At 39.4% G+C, this 18,902-nt stretch overlaps 1 protein-coding gene across 3 annotated transcripts in view; it reads left to right on the plus strand.

Annotated features, from left to right (window-relative positions):
* The first annotated feature begins 1,313 nt into the window (after positions 1-1,313).
* The window catches only part of ARPC1A (actin related protein 2/3 complex subunit 1A), a 34,870-nt gene continuing 17,281 nt past the window's right edge, over positions 1,314-18,902 (plus strand). The window contains exons 1-3 of one of the 3 annotated variants that reach the window (XM_036279638.1): positions 1,314-1,432; positions 6,526-6,618; positions 11,139-11,243. In XM_036279638.1, coding sequence (XP_036135531.1) covers positions 6,555-6,618; positions 11,139-11,243 — 169 coding nt within the window. In that variant the 5' untranslated portion in view covers positions 1,314-1,432; positions 6,526-6,554. Of the gene's footprint in view, positions 1,433-4,689; positions 4,713-6,525; positions 6,619-11,138; positions 11,260-18,902 lie in introns of those variants that run through there. The other 2 variants (XM_036279636.1, XM_036279637.1) reach the window with 2 other exon arrangements.

Genomic DNA, 18,902 nt, shown 5'->3' on the forward strand with positions numbered 1-18,902 from the left:
AGCCAAGCAGTAGGTTCAAATTCATAAACCACTAGAAGGAACAAAATAGGCAGCAGGTGAACAACTTGCAGTGACCCGGAGGACAGAAGTGCTCCTAAATTTCTGAGTTCAAGGGCAGCAAGTCTAGTAGACATTCAGGACATCTGTATGTCGACAAAAGTATGTCTAATCCTACAGAAAAATTTTATATGAATTTGAGCCAAAATTTTGAGGACATGTCTGGAAATAGAATCTCAACGATTGAGAAACTGCTCTGGAGAATGGCAGTTTTGCAGCTCATTTTACACATTTAGAATCAAAGGAGAAAGTGTAAGGAAAGTTACATGAAATCCACTGGTGGTACATTAAGAAAGCAGGAGGAAGCAAAGCAGGGAAAGGTCTAAGGATGGATAAAATGCACAATGGAGACATACTCCTTTTACATTGATGGGTACAGGATAGTTCTAGTACATACATATGGTATGCAGGCAACAAAATAACAGTGAGTTTTGTGGTCTCACGCTCTGGTGCTGCAGATTGCACTTTCATGGGGTCTGAAAAAGAAAACTACCCTGACATATGAAAGATATGTTATCCCAGCTGCACAAGAACAATGGACAGCGCTCCTTCAAGTCAAGACTGACCTTTGCTAAGGAAGCTAAAGGACTGAGACATGACTATTCGCCATGACCTACCCAGTCAGAAATGTATTATTAGACCATCCTGTGTGGTTACGTTCCATCACTGAGCTTGCCAGGCCTGACAAGCAGTCCCGAGCTTCTGGTGTCTATCACGGTGCCCCTTCTCCTTCCGAAGTTGAGGAAGCGTCAGCACAGCAAGCACTGTCTTCAGTGGGAGGGGTAGCTGCTGAATTCCCCCAACTCCTGGGTCCTGTGGCGCCATCCTGGGAGCAGGAAACAAGTGATTCTCACTCAGGACGGGCTTCAGGTGCTTTCCACAGAGGAGACTGGTTCTCAAAGGGGGGCTCTCTGAAGGGAGAAAACCGTAGTCGTTCCTCGGGTCCCTGGAGTTGGAAAAACCCCAATTCTTAGTAATGCATTTCTTGACAAAAGCTCTTGTGAAACCCCCAAGGATTCACATTTTCGGTCCACAGGTATATGGAAATATGCTAGGTAAGGAGTAAGACGTCCACGCTAATTCGTCACCACCTTATGGCCGGTTTGCGAAGCCACTACAGAGGCGCGAACACAGATGCACAAGTCCAGGACGCTCCCCCGTCGCACCCGCCCTGACTGCCGCGCGCCGAGCTTTGCGCGTGCGCGGACTGCCCGCGCGGCTGCCCTACGCAGGCGCTGTGACCGTTTCCGGGATCTGTCAGCCGCTCCCACTGGGCCTCGGTCCTCAGCCAGCGCCCGCGGGAGCCTGTTCGCGTCGACTGACCAGAGTCCGCGAATTCCCCGCTCCGAGCCGGTCCGGACTGTCCCGATCCCAGGTAAGGAGCAGCAGGGGCGAGCTTCTGACCCTGTGGGCCTCCACTGACCTGGCCTCGCACCGGACTTGAACCCGTGGGGTCCAGGCGAGAGCTTAGGCCGCGGGGCCCGAAGACTGAGGGCGGGCCGGGATTTCCAGCCCGGCCTCCGGAGGGACGGGGATCTCCGTTCTCCATAGAACCTGCCGAACTTGTGAGTCCCCATAAAGATCGTCTCTCTCAAAATTTTCGGGCTTCAAGCGTCTTCCAGTGCCAGAATTAACGGCTCCTTCTCCTGCAATTCCATAGCCCTTATTGCACCTCCGTTGTGGCCATTTGCCCTAGTCTGTAAAACTGTAGTAAGTGGAATAATCTCCCCTTAATCGGTATCACGAGGGACCGTTCGTTTCTTTCTGTAGCCTCTAGAATAGGTGCCTGCACACGGTGGGCGCTCGTGGAACATTTGCCTTCTATCTAGGGCAGCCCTCAATCCTTCTGTTATTGGGGAACCCTTCTAAACTAGGAAAACCTTCCCCTGAGTTCCATAAGATTCCCCCTCTCGAGTGCCGCTATCTCCTAAGTCAAAACTGCACTTACTGGCTCTGCTGGAACCTTTGATGTAGCAGCACCTGTCACATTTCAACCCTCCAGTCGGACTGACAAAATTCTGATCCCAGCAGCACCACGTCATTGAATGACCCTGGGAAGGTTGCGTCTCTGAGTCCCTGTTTCCTCATCTGCAGTAAGAACATTCTTAGGGCTTTCTGGCGAATCAAGTGAGTTTATGTGCATAAATTGCTTAGAGTAGTTTCCGGCCCAGAGTAGGTGCTCAATAAATACTAGCTATTATTACTGCTTCTGGGCATTCTGGGCATTTTTATCTTCGCTTCATCTCCTAACCTCCCTCACTCCTCACTTGAAGTCCAGAAAAGTGTCGGATTGACCTGTGTTTCTGGCCCCAACCTGGTACTTACTATACTGCTGGGAACGCGGTAGGCACTTAAAAAAGTGTGCCTTAGACTCTGATAATAAAGCCATCTCTTCACATACTGCGACTTTGGAACCTGCTTTTATCTACCTCAACTCATTGCCTAAGTTATCCTAGTCCTGTCCTTTTTTATCAATTTTATCTAACCTTTTGTTTTTACGTTGGCTCTGGGTTTTTTAGGTATATAAAAATAAAAGAGAGGATATCAGGAGGGTGTTTTTTGCCCTGTTAGGAAGTGAGTGTAACTGGCTCATTCCTATCACAAAGTATTCAGAGAATTTCTCAAGTTAATTCATCTACTTACAATTTAAGGAGGGGGTCATTTTGGAAAAATTAAAACTCCTGCTTGAAGGGAGCGTGGCAATATTTCGATCTAGTTGACTAATCCTATGCTGAAACAAATCCAACATATAGAATGCTCTGCTGGTGAGGCTGGTGCCCGGAATTGGAACTTGTGTCTGAATGTGTGGAGGGTGTGGTGACCTTGTTAGAGTACCTGGTATTGCTGGGTTGGGTAATGAGAGCAATTAGAAACTGGATGAATCACAGTCTTGAAAACTGACTCTAAACAGGGAACTGAAATTCCCACTGTACAAAAGCATTCAAGCTCCACAGCCAAATTCAGAGGATACTAACTGGTGTGTACGTCTTCGGATGGTCCAAAAGCTCAGTCAAAGGAAGAAAGGGAACTAACTTAATGAGTATCAATTTTGAGCTAGCTTTGTACATGCTTTCATGTGTTGTTACCTCATTTAATCCTCCTACCAACAGCCTTGGGATGTTAGTGATATGTCCATTTTACAGATGAAAAATGAGATTTAAAGATATTGAGTGACCTGCCCAAGGTCTCATAGCTACTATGTGTCAAAAGCAGGATTCAAACCCAGGTTCCCTTGGCTCCAGAGCCCATAGCTAACCAAACATCAAAATGACTCTGTACTCAAAGTGTTAGGTAAAGAAAGGAATTTGAAGGTAGGGAGAATTCCTGGAATCATACTATGCTATAAATCATCTCAGTGCTGCACAATAAAAAGGTCACAGTAGAAGCTTGTTAAATTTAATGTCACCACCTTTTTGTCTGTCCCTTTTTCTCCTCTCTACCCTCATTAAGACAAAGGTTTTTAGGTTTCACTTAAATATTAATCACAGACTAGAAATTATAATTATCACCCTATGATGGAAGGTATCTTTTTCTTGTTATAAGATTCAGCTATTATTCTTCTCCATTCACTGACTTTTATAAATACAGGCTGTGTTTACTGGGTGCCTTATAAATTTGACAAATATGCGTGTTGTCTTGGCCTACAGACTTAAAACAGCTACATGATTATAAAAGAATTACAGGTCTAAATGTGTGTCCAAATATGGTGCTTGGATAATAATAATTAAATTAGAAATGCAGTTTTAGAAGTAATTATGCCATTGTGTAAATGTTTACCTCTTTTGAAGGCTTTGCTGCATTGCTTATAAAATGAAGAATGAGAAAACCTTTGTCTGCAGCAGTTCTTTTTTAACTGTGTAAAATATGTGCTTTCATTGCATGTAGATTTCACATAAAATTATTAATTTGCAGAACAGTTTTATTTCAGTTAAATGAGCTTATAAAATGTGGTTTTTAACTAATTGCTTTTAATTATGGAGATATTTTTAACACTGCATGTTATTTTGAGTAATTATGAGTTGTTATGGGTAAGCATCTGATATTAGAGGTAAAGAGAATCATGCCATAAGTTTGAAAGTTTTTTTGTTTCATTTTTGTTTTTGTTTTTTATCCTCACCTGAGGATATGTTCACTGATTTTAGAGAGAGAAAGAGCAGTTGGTTGTCTCCTGTACCCGCCTCTACCAGGGATTGAACCTGAAACCTTTTGGTATAGGGACAACACTCCCACCAAGTGAGCCACCCAGCCAGGGCTGAACATTTATTTTTTTAAAAACAAATTAGCAGTCTCATTTGAATTTATTTAAAAAAATTTTAATCTCCTATTAAAGCCTTTTTCTTTATTTGTGAGTTGCAATTTACTTTCTAGAGCATGCAAAAGTAAAAAATTAATGACTGAGGATGAAATGTGAAACACTGCCATTTCTCTGCCATTTCAAGATATTAGATGTTTTATTTAAGGGTGTACTTATCTCTTTTTGACCTTTGGGTTCCTTTACAGCAATTAGCAGAGACATTTTTTCTGCTTTTCACTGAGATTGACTTCTGCTTTGTCTGCTGAACTTGGATTGTTCACTTCACAACCTTCTGGGGGCCTTTCCATTCATTTTCTGCTTACATCAGAATTCCTATCTCATACTTCAGTCTCCACCCTAGGTTAATATGACTTGTACTTAAGTATATTGAAACTTCAGAGTGTTGTGAGAGTGCCTCTTAGAAATGATAAAGTGGAGTGCTTTTTGAAAAAATTTCTTCTATTTCAGGTAATGGTTGCTTCTTCAGTGGATCTAGATTTAGGTGCCTATAAAATAGAGAATTTTTTTTCTAATTCAGTGATATTTAACAGATCCCAGCTTTTCATTTAGTTAGCAATAAAAAGTTTAAAGAGTAATATAACAAATGCTTGCATACTCTTAGCCTGGATTCACCAGTTGTTAACATTTTGCTACATTTGCTCTTTATATTTCTACTTGTACTGAGGACTGAAAATAAGTAACAGAAGACATCATGACACTTCATCTCTAAATACTTAATCGTCTTTATCTTCTAAGAATTAAGGCATTCTCCTACCTAAGGGCAAACCATTGTAGTTAAGAAATTGAAAATAATTCTCTATTGTTACATAATATGTAGCCCAGATTCAATTTTACCCTATTATACAAAATGTGTCTTTTATGGCTATTTTTCAAATACATATGACAATTGAGTTTCACATATCAAATTTTATTTTCATAGCTCTTTTAATCTAGAACAGTCTGCATCCCAACTTGCCTTTTTTGAGTAGTCCAGGCCAATGGTTTTATAGTATGGCGCACATTCTGGTTTTAACTGTTTGTTTCCCTTTTGTGTTCTCTATTTCTTTTTATTTTCTACAAACTGGAAATTGGACCTGAATCTTGATTAAAGTAAATATGTTTGGCATAAATATTTTGTAGCTTGGTTGGCTATATTATCACGTTAATCCAGGATAGTCCTGTGACCTGTTGTCACAACATAATTATTATTAAATTTTATATGTTTTTTATTGATTTTTTTTTTAGAGAGAGAGAGAAACATCGATGTGAGAGAAACATCGATTGGCTGCCTCCTGCTGGGGATCGAGCCTACAACCTGAGCATGTGCCCTGACCAGGAATCCAACCGGGACCTCTCAGTCTATGGATGATGATCAATGCATTGAGCCACACCAGCTGGGCTTTACAGCATAATTATTAATAGTGTCCCTTTTTGCTCTTTAAAGTTATTCTGGTCTGAATGATTAATTAAGTGGTCACTACTTATAAATGATGATGTGTACTTCATGTTGCCTCCCATCAGGAAGCCCCTCAAATTATATTGTTTCACCATTTATAATACTAAATTTGATCACTCAGTTAAGGTGGAGACTGCCAGATTTTTTTATTATAATAGCATAATTTGTAATTAGTAAGTAATCTATAGGATGATCGCTTGAGACTGCCGGAATATCCTGTACTCCAACAATCTTTAACCTGTGGTTGTGGGGTCCCTTGATGACTCTTGACTGAAAAAAATTATACATTGGTGGTTACAATACTAGTTGTTTTGTTTTTGTTTTTTGTTAATCCTCACCTGAGGCTATTTCTCCATCAATTTTTTTCAGATAGAGTGGAAGGTAGGAAGGGAGAGAGAAACATCAATGTGAGAGAGCCACATCTATTGGTTCCCTCCCCCACGACGCCAACCAGGGCCAGGGATCAAACCTGCAACCCAGGTACATGCCCTTGACCGAGAATTGAACCTGCCACCCTTCTGTCTGTGGACTGACACTCTAACCACTGAGCCAAACTGGCCAGGGCACTAGTTGTGTTTAAGTGATTAAGTTTTGACATTGAGATTGATTCTTTTTTAATAGGAGAATAATGTTTTCATTATCCCTAAACACTTCAAAGACAACTTAAATATTGGTTGCCTGCCATATTAAATGCTTTTTTTTGTGTTGCTCATTGCAGATTTTTATCCTTTGAAAACACTAAGAATAATGTCCCTGCATCAGTTTTTACTAGAGCCAATCACCTGTCATGCCTGGAACAGGGATCGTACCCGTAAGTATGCTATTAACTTTGTGCCTTTATTTTTTATACTTCTGATACTTTTAGATGTAGGCACATTTAGGGATCACATATATAATACTCACATATGAAAAGGATAGATATAGGTTCAGAAGGGAACTTGGTCAGTCCTTTCGTTTACAGATAAAGAAACTGAGGCCTAGAGTGTTGGAAGGAATTTCCATTGCTTACATACCAAGATGTCAGAGCCCTTGCTAGCACGAAGCCTTCTGGTTCCTTGTCCTCTTCTTTTACTATACCACCAGAAGATAGTTTATATCAGCGACCTCTTTCATTGCCCTAAGAATCCAATGTCTGGAATGGTGGTGCCATAATACCACACTCACCTAGCATTTAGTCATAATTCTAGGACCTAGAAATAAAATGTTTCAGAGACATATGGTTTATTCCTGAGGAGCTAAGAGCAATACTAACTTGTATTTGCTGTGTTATTCATAACAGGATTGAGTTTCTAGTTTTCTAGCTCCAGCAAACTAGAAAGGAATAGAGAAGATTCTTAGAAGTAGGCATAGTACAGCAAGCAAAGTGACAGATAATATAACAAGGAGAAGACCAAAAACAATATAGAAACAGAAGTGTAGTGTTAGGCCCATGAGTTTTTAAAAGTTGAATTATATTCACTCTTTTTTTAAATAATAGCTTTATTAAGATATAGTTCACATAACAAAATTTATCCTTTTAAAGTATACAATTTAGTGATTTTTAATATATTCACACAGTTATGCAACAATCATTGCTATCTAGTTTCAGAATATTTTCATTACTCCAAAAAGAAGCTCTACCCATTGGTCACTTGCAGTTTTCCTCAAAACTTCCAGTCGTGGGCAATAACTAATCTACTTTCCATCTCCATGGATTTGCCTATTCTGGACATTTTATAAAAGTGGAATCATACAATGTGTAGCTTTTGCATCTGGCGTCTTTCACTAAGCATAATGTTTTCAGGGTTCATCTCTGTTGTAGCATGTATCACCTTCATTCCTTTTTATAGCTGAATAATATTGTATAGACATACCTCATTTTGTTTATTTATCAGTTGGTGGATATTTGAGGTGTTTCCACTTTTTTGCTGTTGTGAATATCGCTGCTGTGAACATTTCACGTACAAGTTTTTATGTGGACACATGTTTTCACTTCTCTTGAGTGTATACCTAGGATTTGAATTGCTGGGTCATATGGTAATTATACTGAACACTTTGAGAAACTGCCAGACTATTTCCAAAGTGACCACACCAATTGACGTTCTCACTAGCGGTATATAAGGGTTCCAATTTCTCTACATCCTCATCAATACTTCTTAGTATACGTGTTTTTTGTTATAGCCCTATACCCACTATTATTCTAGTGGGTATAAAGTAGTATGCCCACTTATTGACTTTTTGTATATCTCCTTTGAAGAAATATATATTCATATCCTTTCCCTATTATTAAAATTGGGTTGTCTTTTATTGTCAATGTAGGAGTTCTTTATATATTATAGATACAAGTCCCTTATCAGATAAATAATTTGCAAAATCTCCCATTCTGTAGCATGTCTTTTCACTTTTTTTATGGCATTCTTTGAAGCACAAAAGTTTTTAATTTTGAAAATCTCCAATTTATTTATTTTTTTGTTGCTTATGCATTTGCTGCATATTTAATAAACCATTGCCTAATTAGAGGTCACAAAGATGTATACCTTTACTTCCTTCTAAGAGTCTCATAGTTTTAGCTCTTATATTAGGTCTTGAATCCATTTTGAGTTAATTTTTGTATATGATGTAAGGTAGGAGCCCAGCTTCTTTCATCCTTTTGCATTTGGGTAGCCAGTTGTCCCAGCAACATGAAATTATCTTGGCAACCTTGTCGATAGTCCATTGAATGTAAATTTATTGGACTCTTAGTTTTGTTCTATTGATCTTTATATTTATCCTAATGCTAGGACCACACTGTCTTGCTTCCTATAGCTTTGTGTAGTAAATTTTGAAATTGGGAAGTATAAATTTCAATTTTGTACTTCTTTCTCAAGATTGTTTTGGTTCTTCTTACATTTCCATGTGAATTTTAGGATCAGCTTATTAATTTCTGCAAAGAAGCTAGCTGGGATTTTGTAGGGATTTCTTCAAATCTGTAGATTCACTATCTTTTTAAAAGCCATTCAGACATGGTTCACTCTTATTTTTAAATAAATCCTTGGTACATAAACAGTCCACTTCGGCTATTGTTGGGTGAAAACCTAGATATGAGCCTCTATATTGGGTATTTGAAAATATGTAACATGCAGGATGGTGAATCCAGAGCTTCATAGTTGGGTTTCCTATATCTTCTATCTCCCCTTTCCCATCTAAAAATAGGTTTTTGGAGTATTTCCAATTATTTTTAATAGAAATGCAAATTATTATTGTCCTCATTTAAACTGCTTAATAAATTCAATGTATTAGGTCAAATTTTTTGTTATGCCACATTATAATTTGAAATTTATAAACTTTTTCCATATTTAACTTTGGATTTGGCTTTTGAAATCCCTATATGCATCTTAACAATTTAGAGAAATATATAACTTTTCCAGAAAGCATTGAAAGTCTTAGGATTTTAGAGCTAGATATTTATCTAGTTCCATAGTTCATCCGTAAAACAGATGTAATTTTCCAAAGGAGGGGAGGAGAGGTGACATAATTGATGGGGAAACTATTAAAAGATTGACCTAAAGTTTCAGTCATAGATCCTAATTTTAATTTTAAGAAGTCAGTTTTTAAAAATATGTTTTTATTGATTTTTTTTTAGAGAGAGAGGTAGAAACATCAATGTGAGAGAGAAACACCGATTGGCTGCCTCCTGCACACTCCCTACTGAGGGTCAAGCCTGAAACCTGGGCATGTACCCTGACCTGGAATTGAACCAGGACCTCTCAGTCCACGCTGCCGGGCAAGATGTCAATTTTTTTTTTTTTTAATATTTTTTCTTTATTGATTTTAGAGAGAGAGATAGAAACATTAGTGTGTGAGAACATCGACTATCTACCTTCTATTTGGCCCACAACCTGGACATGTGCCCTGACCAGGAATCGAACCAGCTACCTCTTAGTGCATGGGTTGACGCTCAACCACTGAGCCACACCGGCTGGGCAAGAAGTCAGTTTTTTAATTTAATTTAATTTTTTTTATTTTTATTTTTTTTAATCCTCACCCGAGGACATTTTTCTATGTTTTGTTCAGCTAGAGTGGGAGGGGGAGAGAGAGAGATAGAGAGAAACATCGACGTGAAAGGGACACATCGAGTGGCTGCCACCCGCACGACCCAACCAGGGCTGGGGACAAACTGCAACCGAGGTACATCCCCTTAGTGGGAACCGAACCCAGGTCTCACTGCAACCGAGGTACATGCCCTTAGCAGGAACCGAACCCGGGTGTCTCCAGACCGTAGGCCGACGCTCTAACCACTGAGCCAAACCAGCCAGGGCAAGAAGTCAGTTTTTTTTAATGGATCAACTAGAAAGGGAAAAATTCAAAATAAGTTCAAAATAATGTATTATATAAATATGTTTATTCTTAATATTTTGAATTGCTCCAAAAGATTTCTCTTGAAAACAGAATTTCATTTTGTGGTTTATATTGGCTTTATTTAAAGGAAGATTTTGACATAGTTTATCAGCAGAATCAGTTTTTTTTAAATAAACTATGGTGGTTCTAACATGGGTCCAAGATAGCAGTAATGAGAACCTATGAGCTATTTTCAGCATTTCAGAAAGTCTAACAAATTAAATATTTATTACTAATAATGTTGTACAGATAAGCTAAAATGTCAAATACCTTTACTGTAGGCTAAAATTACAATTACCCCTTGAACAATGCAGGGGTTAGCACGCTGACTGCCCCCCATGAAGTTGAAAATTCATGTACAAGTTTTGACTCCCCAAAAACGTAACTGTGTTAACCCTTGGTATTCAAGGGGCAGTGGTTCTTGTACCCCCCTTGGATACCAAAATCCATTTATGCTCAAGTCCCTTCAATAAAGTGGCATAGAACAATGTATATAGTTGGCCCTCCACATCTGCAGATTCCCAACCATAGATGGAAAATAATGTATTCAATCAGCAGCAGTCATTTGAATCTGTGAGTGAAACCTATGGATAAGGAGGGCAATTTTATTTATTGAAAAAAAAAATCCACATATAATTGGACCTGCACAATTCAAACCTGTGTTGTTCAAGGGTCAACTATAAATGAGCTAAGTATAGCAACATTGTTTATTTCTTACTGGTTAGAATCTTTAATTGACGGTTGTATATGTCTCTGATAAAATGAATTTTTAAATTTAACTTTTCTGCAAAACATTTTAAAATATGGAGTCCCAGTAAAGGTAAAAATAAGGAATTTTTCAAGGGTGAATATTGAGAACCAGTTTAGAATAACTTTTCTATTCCTTTAATCGGTTTTTTAAATGCCAACTGTAACATACCTCTTTTTGTGCGACAATTTCAAGTTCAAGTGGTAACTATTGACTTTTTTCTCCAGAAATTGCCCTTAGCCCCAATAATCATGAAGTCCACATCTATAAGAAGAATGGAAGCCAATGGGTGAAAGCTCACGAACTCAAGGAGCACAATGGACACATCACAGGTAAAAGAAGATAACTGTGAGTTTAGTATAGTATTTTTCAAATTTAGCACACTTGTTTAAATAAAGAGCCTAATAGAATAAGTCTGCCATAATATTCATAGTTGTATAGCATTTACTGAGTTTTCTTTAAAATTTTTGAGAAAATAGCATAATAGTGATCTCAGTTTTTTTTTAAATATTTTTTCTGTATTGATTTTACAGAGAGAGAGAGAGAGAGAAACATCCATTGGCCACCTCCCTCATGCCCCCCACTGGGGATCAAGCTTACAACCTGGGCACGTGCCCTGACCAGGAATCGAACCAGTGACCTCTTGGTGCATGGGTCGACACTCAATCAGTGAGCCACACCAGCGGGCTTATTTTTTTTAAATAGATCTTAGAGAGAGAAAGAAACATCAATGTAAGAGCAAAACATTCCATCCTGGCCAGTTTGGCTGAGCGGTTGGAGCATCAGCCTATGGACCAGAGAGTCCCGGGTTCGGTTCCCGCTAAGGGCACATACCTCAGTTGCAATTTGTCCCCGGCCCCGGTTGAGATCTTGTGGGTGGCAACCACTCGATGTGTCTCTTTCACATTTCTTTCTCTCTCTCTTCCTCCCACTTTCCCTCCCACTCTATCTGAAGATGGATACAGAAATGTCCTTGAGTGAGGATAAAAAAAAAAAAAGATAAAAACATCCCTATGTGCCCTGACTAGGAATCAAACCTGCAACCTGGGTATGTGCCCTGACTGGGAATTGAACCTGCCACCTTTTGGTGTAGAGGATGACTCTCCAACTAACTGAACCACCTGGCCAGGACTAGTGATCTCAATTTTTTTTTTTTCAGATAGAGCAGGAGGGAGAGAGAGAGAGAAACAGCGATATGAGAGAGACACACTGACTGACTGTCACCTACATAAACCCAACCAGGCCGGGGACAAACTGCAACCGAAGTACATGCCCTTAGCAGGAATCAAACTCGGGTCTCTCTGGTCCGCGGGCTGACTCTCTAACCACCAAGCCAAACTGGCCAGAGCATGATCTCAATTTTTATGTGCTTATTTTAGCCCAATTGATACACAGCACTCCACTAGTGTTGTGAAAAACACTAAACCTACTATGAGGACTAAGGAGCTTGAATTAAGAGATGAGATGTGAAAGTGAAGAGTAGACAGCCTATCAGCTGTATGAAAATGTAAGCCACTGTGTTTGGAAGAACGCTTTCCTATTGGGTTTCATTGCTTCGGTTCTCGAACAATTCGGTTCTCGACCGTCCTCCTGGAACGAATTATGTTCGAGAACCGAGGTATCACTATGTTGTTTTGGGGACAAGACATTCCAAATGCTGAAAAAGACAAAGAATAATATAACAAACATCCATATTCCTACCACCCAGAATTAACAACAAAAAAGATAAATATCTTTTTCCTATGCCAGAAAAGTTAGGAAACAGATTTAATAACAAAGAATGTTATTCTAGATAATGGTAAAGTCTCTTTTCACCACCAGTCTTGTTCCTGTACCTCAGAAGGCAGTCTATAATTTAGTATGACATTGTCACGGTCCATTTTTATTCTTTTGTTGTTGTTAATCCTCACCCAAGGATATTTTTCCCCTGACCTTTAGAGAGAGTGGAAGGGAAGGAGGGGAGAGAGAGAGAGAGAGAAACATCAATGTGAGAGATACACATCAATTGGTCACCTCCTGCTTAACCCTGACCGGGGCCGGGGATCGAACCTGCCACCCCAGGTACACACCCTTAACCAGAATTGAACCCATGACCCTTCAGTCGGTGGTCTGATGTTGCAACCTCTGAGCCAAACTGGCCAGGGCTGTCTTGGTCCATTTTTAACTCTTACATACATGTATATATCTAATAAGCAATCTCTAGTACTGTTGACTAGTTTTTTTTTTATCCTTGTGGGAGGACATTTTTTCTTTTTTGTTCAGATAGAGTAGGAGGGGGAGAGAGGAAGAGAGACAGAGAGAAACATCGACGTGAGAGGAACACATCGAATAGCTGCCTCCCACATGACCCCAACCAGAGCCAGGGACAAATCACAACCAAAGTGCGTGCCCTTGACCGGAATTGAACCTGTGACTCATTGGTCCGCAGGCCGATGCTCTAATTGCTGAGCCAAACTGGCCAGGGCTTGGCTAGTATTTTGAAGTGCTACCAAAATGGCATCAATCATACATCTCTTGCAGCCTGCTTTTGCATTTCATATTGTTTCTGAGCTGTGTGTTGGTGTCTCTAAATCAAGTTTGTTCCTTTTAACTGCTGTTTGACATTTCATATCTCATTTATTCTTTCCTCCATTGAAGGATATTTATATTTCCAGTTGTTCTTTATTATATTGAAGTGCTAAATCAAGCATTCCTGTGCAGATCTCTGTGCATGTGTGAATGTTCATATATGGTAGAATTGTTGTACATAGGAGTATGCACATCTTCAGCTTTTCTAGATATCATCAAATTTCCTTCATCCCACCAGCCTTGTATGGGAGTGCTTATTTTCCCACACCCTGCACATACTTGATATGGTCAGACTGATGAGTGAGAGGTGGTATCTCTATAAGTTTTATTTTCCTGATTAATAGAAAGGTTAAGCATATTTTCAGATGTTTATTAGCCATCTGGGTTGTGTGTGTGTGTGTGTGTGTGTGTGTGTGACTTTACTATTTATAATTCCTCCCCATTTTTTTTAATTTTATTTTTATATTTTTAAATCCTCACCTGAAGATATATTTCCATTGATTTCTTTAAGATACCAGGGGTATTGAGGGAGGCAGGGACAGAGAGAGAGAGAAAGAAACATTGATATGAGAGAGACACATGGATTGATTGCCTCCAACCAGGGCCAGGAGTTGAACCGGAAATTGAGGTACATGTGCTTGACCTGGAATTGATGCTCTAACTGCTGAGCCAAACTGGCCAGAGCTCCTCTCCATTTTTCCATTGAGTTTTTATTTTTTCTTTGTTGATTTGTAGAAGACTGGGTCTTAAAGCATCAGCTATCAGGTAGATTCCTAATATATATTAACTTTTGTCTTTGGCAAAAACTATTAATAGATGAATAGAGCTGGCAAGAAGAGCAGGGCTGAGTTTTATTAAGCAAGTATCAGAGGAGGAGAAGGTAAAAATGTGGAATTTTTACAGTGGTTTTCGGAATTTAATGAGCCAAATCCCGATATCAAATTTCAAGAGACTGTATTGCTTTGTTGTTAAGTCATGTCTGACTATTAAAAAACAAAACAGGCCCTGGCCAGTTTGGCTCAGCGGTTAGAGCGTCGGCCTGCGGTCCGGAGAGACCCGGGTTCGGTTCCCGCTAAGGGCACATACTTCGGTTGCAGTTTGTCCCCGGCCCTGGTTGGTCGTGCGGGTGGCAGCCACTCGATGTGTCCCTTCATGTCAATGTTTCTCTCTCTCTCCCTTCCTCTCTCTCCCTCCCACTCTATCTGTACAAAAAATGGAAAAATATCCTCGGGTGAGGATAAAAAAACAAAACAAAAACAGAACAAAAAGTTCACTTACTGCTCTGTTTAGAAAGAACTCTTGTTCTTTGATTCTTACTACTATAGTTTCTTTTTTATCCTATTTTCTGGCAGAGATGATTCAACCTCTTGCTTTAAACAGTTTGGCCAAGCACATAAAAACTTGTTCTTCATAATTTTCTAATTACAAATTTCTCACTGCAGTCTTGGGATTCCCCTCTCCTCACAGTGACATTTGCACTTTAGTGGGCAGCAAAGGGACTGGTGGTGATTTTTAAAAATTATTATTTATTTATTTTTATTGATTTCAGAGAGAGGAGGGGAGAGGAGGAGAGGCAGAAACTTTGATAAGAGAGAAACATTGATTGGCTGCCTCCTGCACGCCCCCTAGTGGGAATCAAGTCAGTAACCCAGGCATGTGCCCTGACCAGAATCTAACTGGTCATCTCCTGGTGCATGGGATGACGCTCAACCAACTTAGCCACACTGACCCGGTGTGATATTTTTTTTCATTGGGACCTTGGAATTCTGCTTCTAATCCCCTAACATACTGTTTAGTTCAAAGATCAACTTCCTCCAAATCAGAGAAAAACATAGCATGTTTTGATCATCTGCACTTTTTACATTGTATTCCCCAGTAAAAACTTGTTACCATTTCTTTTTGCTTTTACCAGGGTTTGTATGTAATGCCAGTGTGCACCCTGAGCTAACTGACTATATTATAATTGAACTAGCACCAAAGACCTAATTTCTATTTTTGTTGCTATTGCTTTTCCACAATGTTATTTTATTAGGTTTGGCCTATTTTCTCTAAGTCCCTTTGCCAGTGGCCTTATGGCCTCAAAAGAATAATACTCATTTTAAATTGGAAATTTGGCATTAGGAAATATTTTTACATGAGAAATAGCTAAGATGAAAGATCAGAGAGATAGCCAAAAAGTGAAGTATTTAGTTGTGTCCTTTTTCTCTCCTGCCTCTTTTTTGGAATCCTTTGAACTTGGGCCTGTTTTCTGTCCAAATGCTCAAATGATTTTTTTTAAGGTCTTAAAAAACTGTTGTTCAAACCCTGGGCAGTTTTTCTCAGTGGCTAGAGCGTTGGCCCTCAGACTGAAGGGTCTTGAGTTTGATTCCCAGTCAAGGGGACGTACCTGGGTTGCAGGTTTGATCCTGGGCTCTGGTCAGGGTCATGCAAGAGGCAGCCAATTGATGTCTCTCTCTTCTCTCTCTCTCTCTCTCTCTCTCTCTCTTTTTCTTTCTCTCTTCCTCTCTCTCTCTCCCTCTCTCTTCCTCTCTCTCTCCCTCCCTACCTCCCTCCTTTCCATGCTATCTAAAAATCAATGGAAAAATATCCTCGGGTGAAGATTAACAACAGCAACAAACAAAAAAATCTAAATATAGATTTAGAAAAATCTAAATATAAGTCTGCAGCAGGAGACCAAAGATCAAACATATTTCCTCAGAAAGATGGTAACTACAGAAAAAGATTATCTTTGAATATTTCTAGAAGAAAAGACAAAGTACTGCAGAGAAAAAGAATATGGCACACACCAAAGGGATATCAGATTCCTGGGTTTGTTTGTTTGTTTTTTCTGAGAGTTTATTCTTTTGTGTTAAATGTTTAATCATTGTCTTTAAAAAAAAAAAAAAATTTTTACAATGGACAGTTTTAAACAGATAACAAAAATAGACTATAATGTAATGAACCCCTGTATACTCATAAACTAGATTCAGCAATTACCAACTCACAGCCAATCTTGTTGTCAGCTCCCTTCCTGTCCTATTATGAAGCACATCTCAGACGTTATATCATTTCATATTTCAGTTTGTATCTCTAAAAGGTAAGGACTCTTCAGTAATAACCAACACAATAGTCTGTTTTTGTTTTTGTTTTGTTTTGTTTTTATCCTCACCCAAGGACATTTTTCCATTTTTGTACAGATAGAGTGGGAGGGAGAGAGAAAGAGAGAGAGAAACATCGACGTAAAAGGGCCGAGGACAAACTGCAACCGAGGTACGCGCCCTTAGCGGGAACCGAACCCGGGTCTCTCAGGACCGCAGGCCGACGCTCTAACCGCTGAGCCAAACCGGCCAGGGCCACAATAGTCTGTTTTAATTGGAATCCTAATAAGGTACATACAGGGCTATGATTAATTCACATATCTCTTGTCTTTTGTTTTGTTTATAGGTTTCCTTTTTTCTCTTTCTTTTCCTTTGCAATTTATTTGTTAAGAACAGTCAGAAGTCAAGTGGTTTGTTCTATAGTGTTTTCCAGAGCCTAGATTCTACTGGTTGCAAGCCCATGGTGTTTCACATATTCCTTTGTCCTCTTATTTCCTGTAAATTGCTAGTTGAGTTAGGTAATGGTAAATTCTTTCATCAAGGAGGCACATAATGTCTAGTTGTCTTTCTTTCTGTGATCTTAACAACTCTTGATGATCAGTGCCCATATCCATTACTTTAGTATTAGCTACACCATGATGGCATTCTAAATCTATCATTTCTTCCATATTAGCTAAAGTACATTTATGAAAAATGCTTACTTCATCTACTGTTTGGTTAGCCTGAGATGTAGTTAGTATAGGAAAGACAGAATAGAAGCTTGATTCCCCTCCTTTGCTATCAAGTCTTCTAATGGCAGGGAAACAGGAAAAAAAGATGCAAAACTAAATTAATGAAAGATGAAAATTTTCCTTTTACTGACCATTTGTTCTTCCCATCTCTTTAACAAATATGTGTTTAAAGAGCTAAGAGCTATTATCTAAAATAGTTTGAGGCTATGACTAAGGTTTTACAGCTTTCATATTCGTATGAAAGATATATCTACAGAAGTAGACTTAGAACTATAAAACCAAACAGAAGACAGTTACTTATATTTTTCTTAAAGAGTAAGGATCTGTTGATTTTACTTTTAAGTACCTCATGTTTAAGCACTTCAGTAATAAAACATGTGTATATTTAGCCCAGCCAGTTGTGGCTCAGTTGGTTGAGTGTAGTCCCCATGTGCCAAGAGATCATAGGTTCTATTCCGGTCAGGGCACATGCCCAGGTTTTGGGTTTGATCCCCAGTAGGGGGCATGCAGGAGGCAGCCAATTGATATTTCTCTCTCATCGATGTTTCTATCTCTCTCTCTCAAAAATAAAATTAAATTGCCCTGACCAGTTTGGCTCAGCGGTTAGAGCATCGGCCTGCGGTCCGGAGAGACCCGGGTTCGGTTCCCGCTAAGGGCACGTACCTCGGTTGCAGTTTGTCCCCGGCCCTGGTTGGTCGTGTGGGTGGCAGCCACTCGATGTGTCCCTTTCACGTCGATGTTTCTCTCTCTCTCCCTTCCTCTCTCTCCCTCCCACTCTATCTGAACAAAAAAAAAAAGGAAAAATGTCCTCGGGTGAGGATAAAAAAAAAAAAAAAAAAAAATTAAATTAAATTAATAAAAACATTTTTTTAAAAACACACACGTGTTTAATTAGAGTGGTGGTCATATGGAATAAGGGGTGAAATTTGAGATTATCAAAATAATTACAAAATCACTAGCTTTCTCTTACAAGGAGATATTCTAGATGTTAGAGGATATATTAGTTTTCTACTGCTGTGTAACAAATACTATAAACTTAGCAGCTTAAACTAAACAGATTTATCATCTCACAGTTTTTGTGGGTCAGGAGTCAGGGCCTGCTTATCTGGGACTCTGCTGTGGGTCTTACAAGCTATAAAAAAGGTGTCAGGCCCGGCCAGTGTGGCTCATTGGTCAAGCGTAGACCCATGTACCAAGAGGTTACCGGTTCAATTCCTGGTCAGGGTACATGACCAGGTTGTGGGCCCAACCCCCAGTGCGGGACATGCAGGAAGTGGCCAGTTAATGTTCTCGCTCATCAATGTCTCTTTCTCCCTCTCCCTCTCCCTTCCTCTCTCTCTAAAAATCAATAAAGAAAAAATAAAAAAATAATAATAAGATGTCAATCAGGGATGAGTTCTTATCAGAGGTTCTGCCAGGGAAAGCTCCACTTCCAAGCCCCTGCAGGTTGTTGGTAGAACAATTTATTTCCGTGACTGTAAGATTCCTGGCAGCTTTCTTCTTCAAAGCCTACAACAGAAAGAGTATTTGTGTCTCTAGCAAGAGGGGTGGCATATTCTTATGTTTTGTGGAGTCGGGGGTGGGGGGCACTTTCTTATGTAATCTTGTACAGTAA

The sequence above is a fragment of the Molossus molossus genome, unplaced genomic scaffold (genome assembly GCF_014108415.1).
Source record: "Molossus molossus isolate mMolMol1 unplaced genomic scaffold, mMolMol1.p scaffold_m16_p_3, whole genome shotgun sequence".
NCBI classification, from domain to species: Eukaryota; Metazoa; Chordata; class Mammalia; order Chiroptera; family Molossidae; genus Molossus; species Molossus molossus.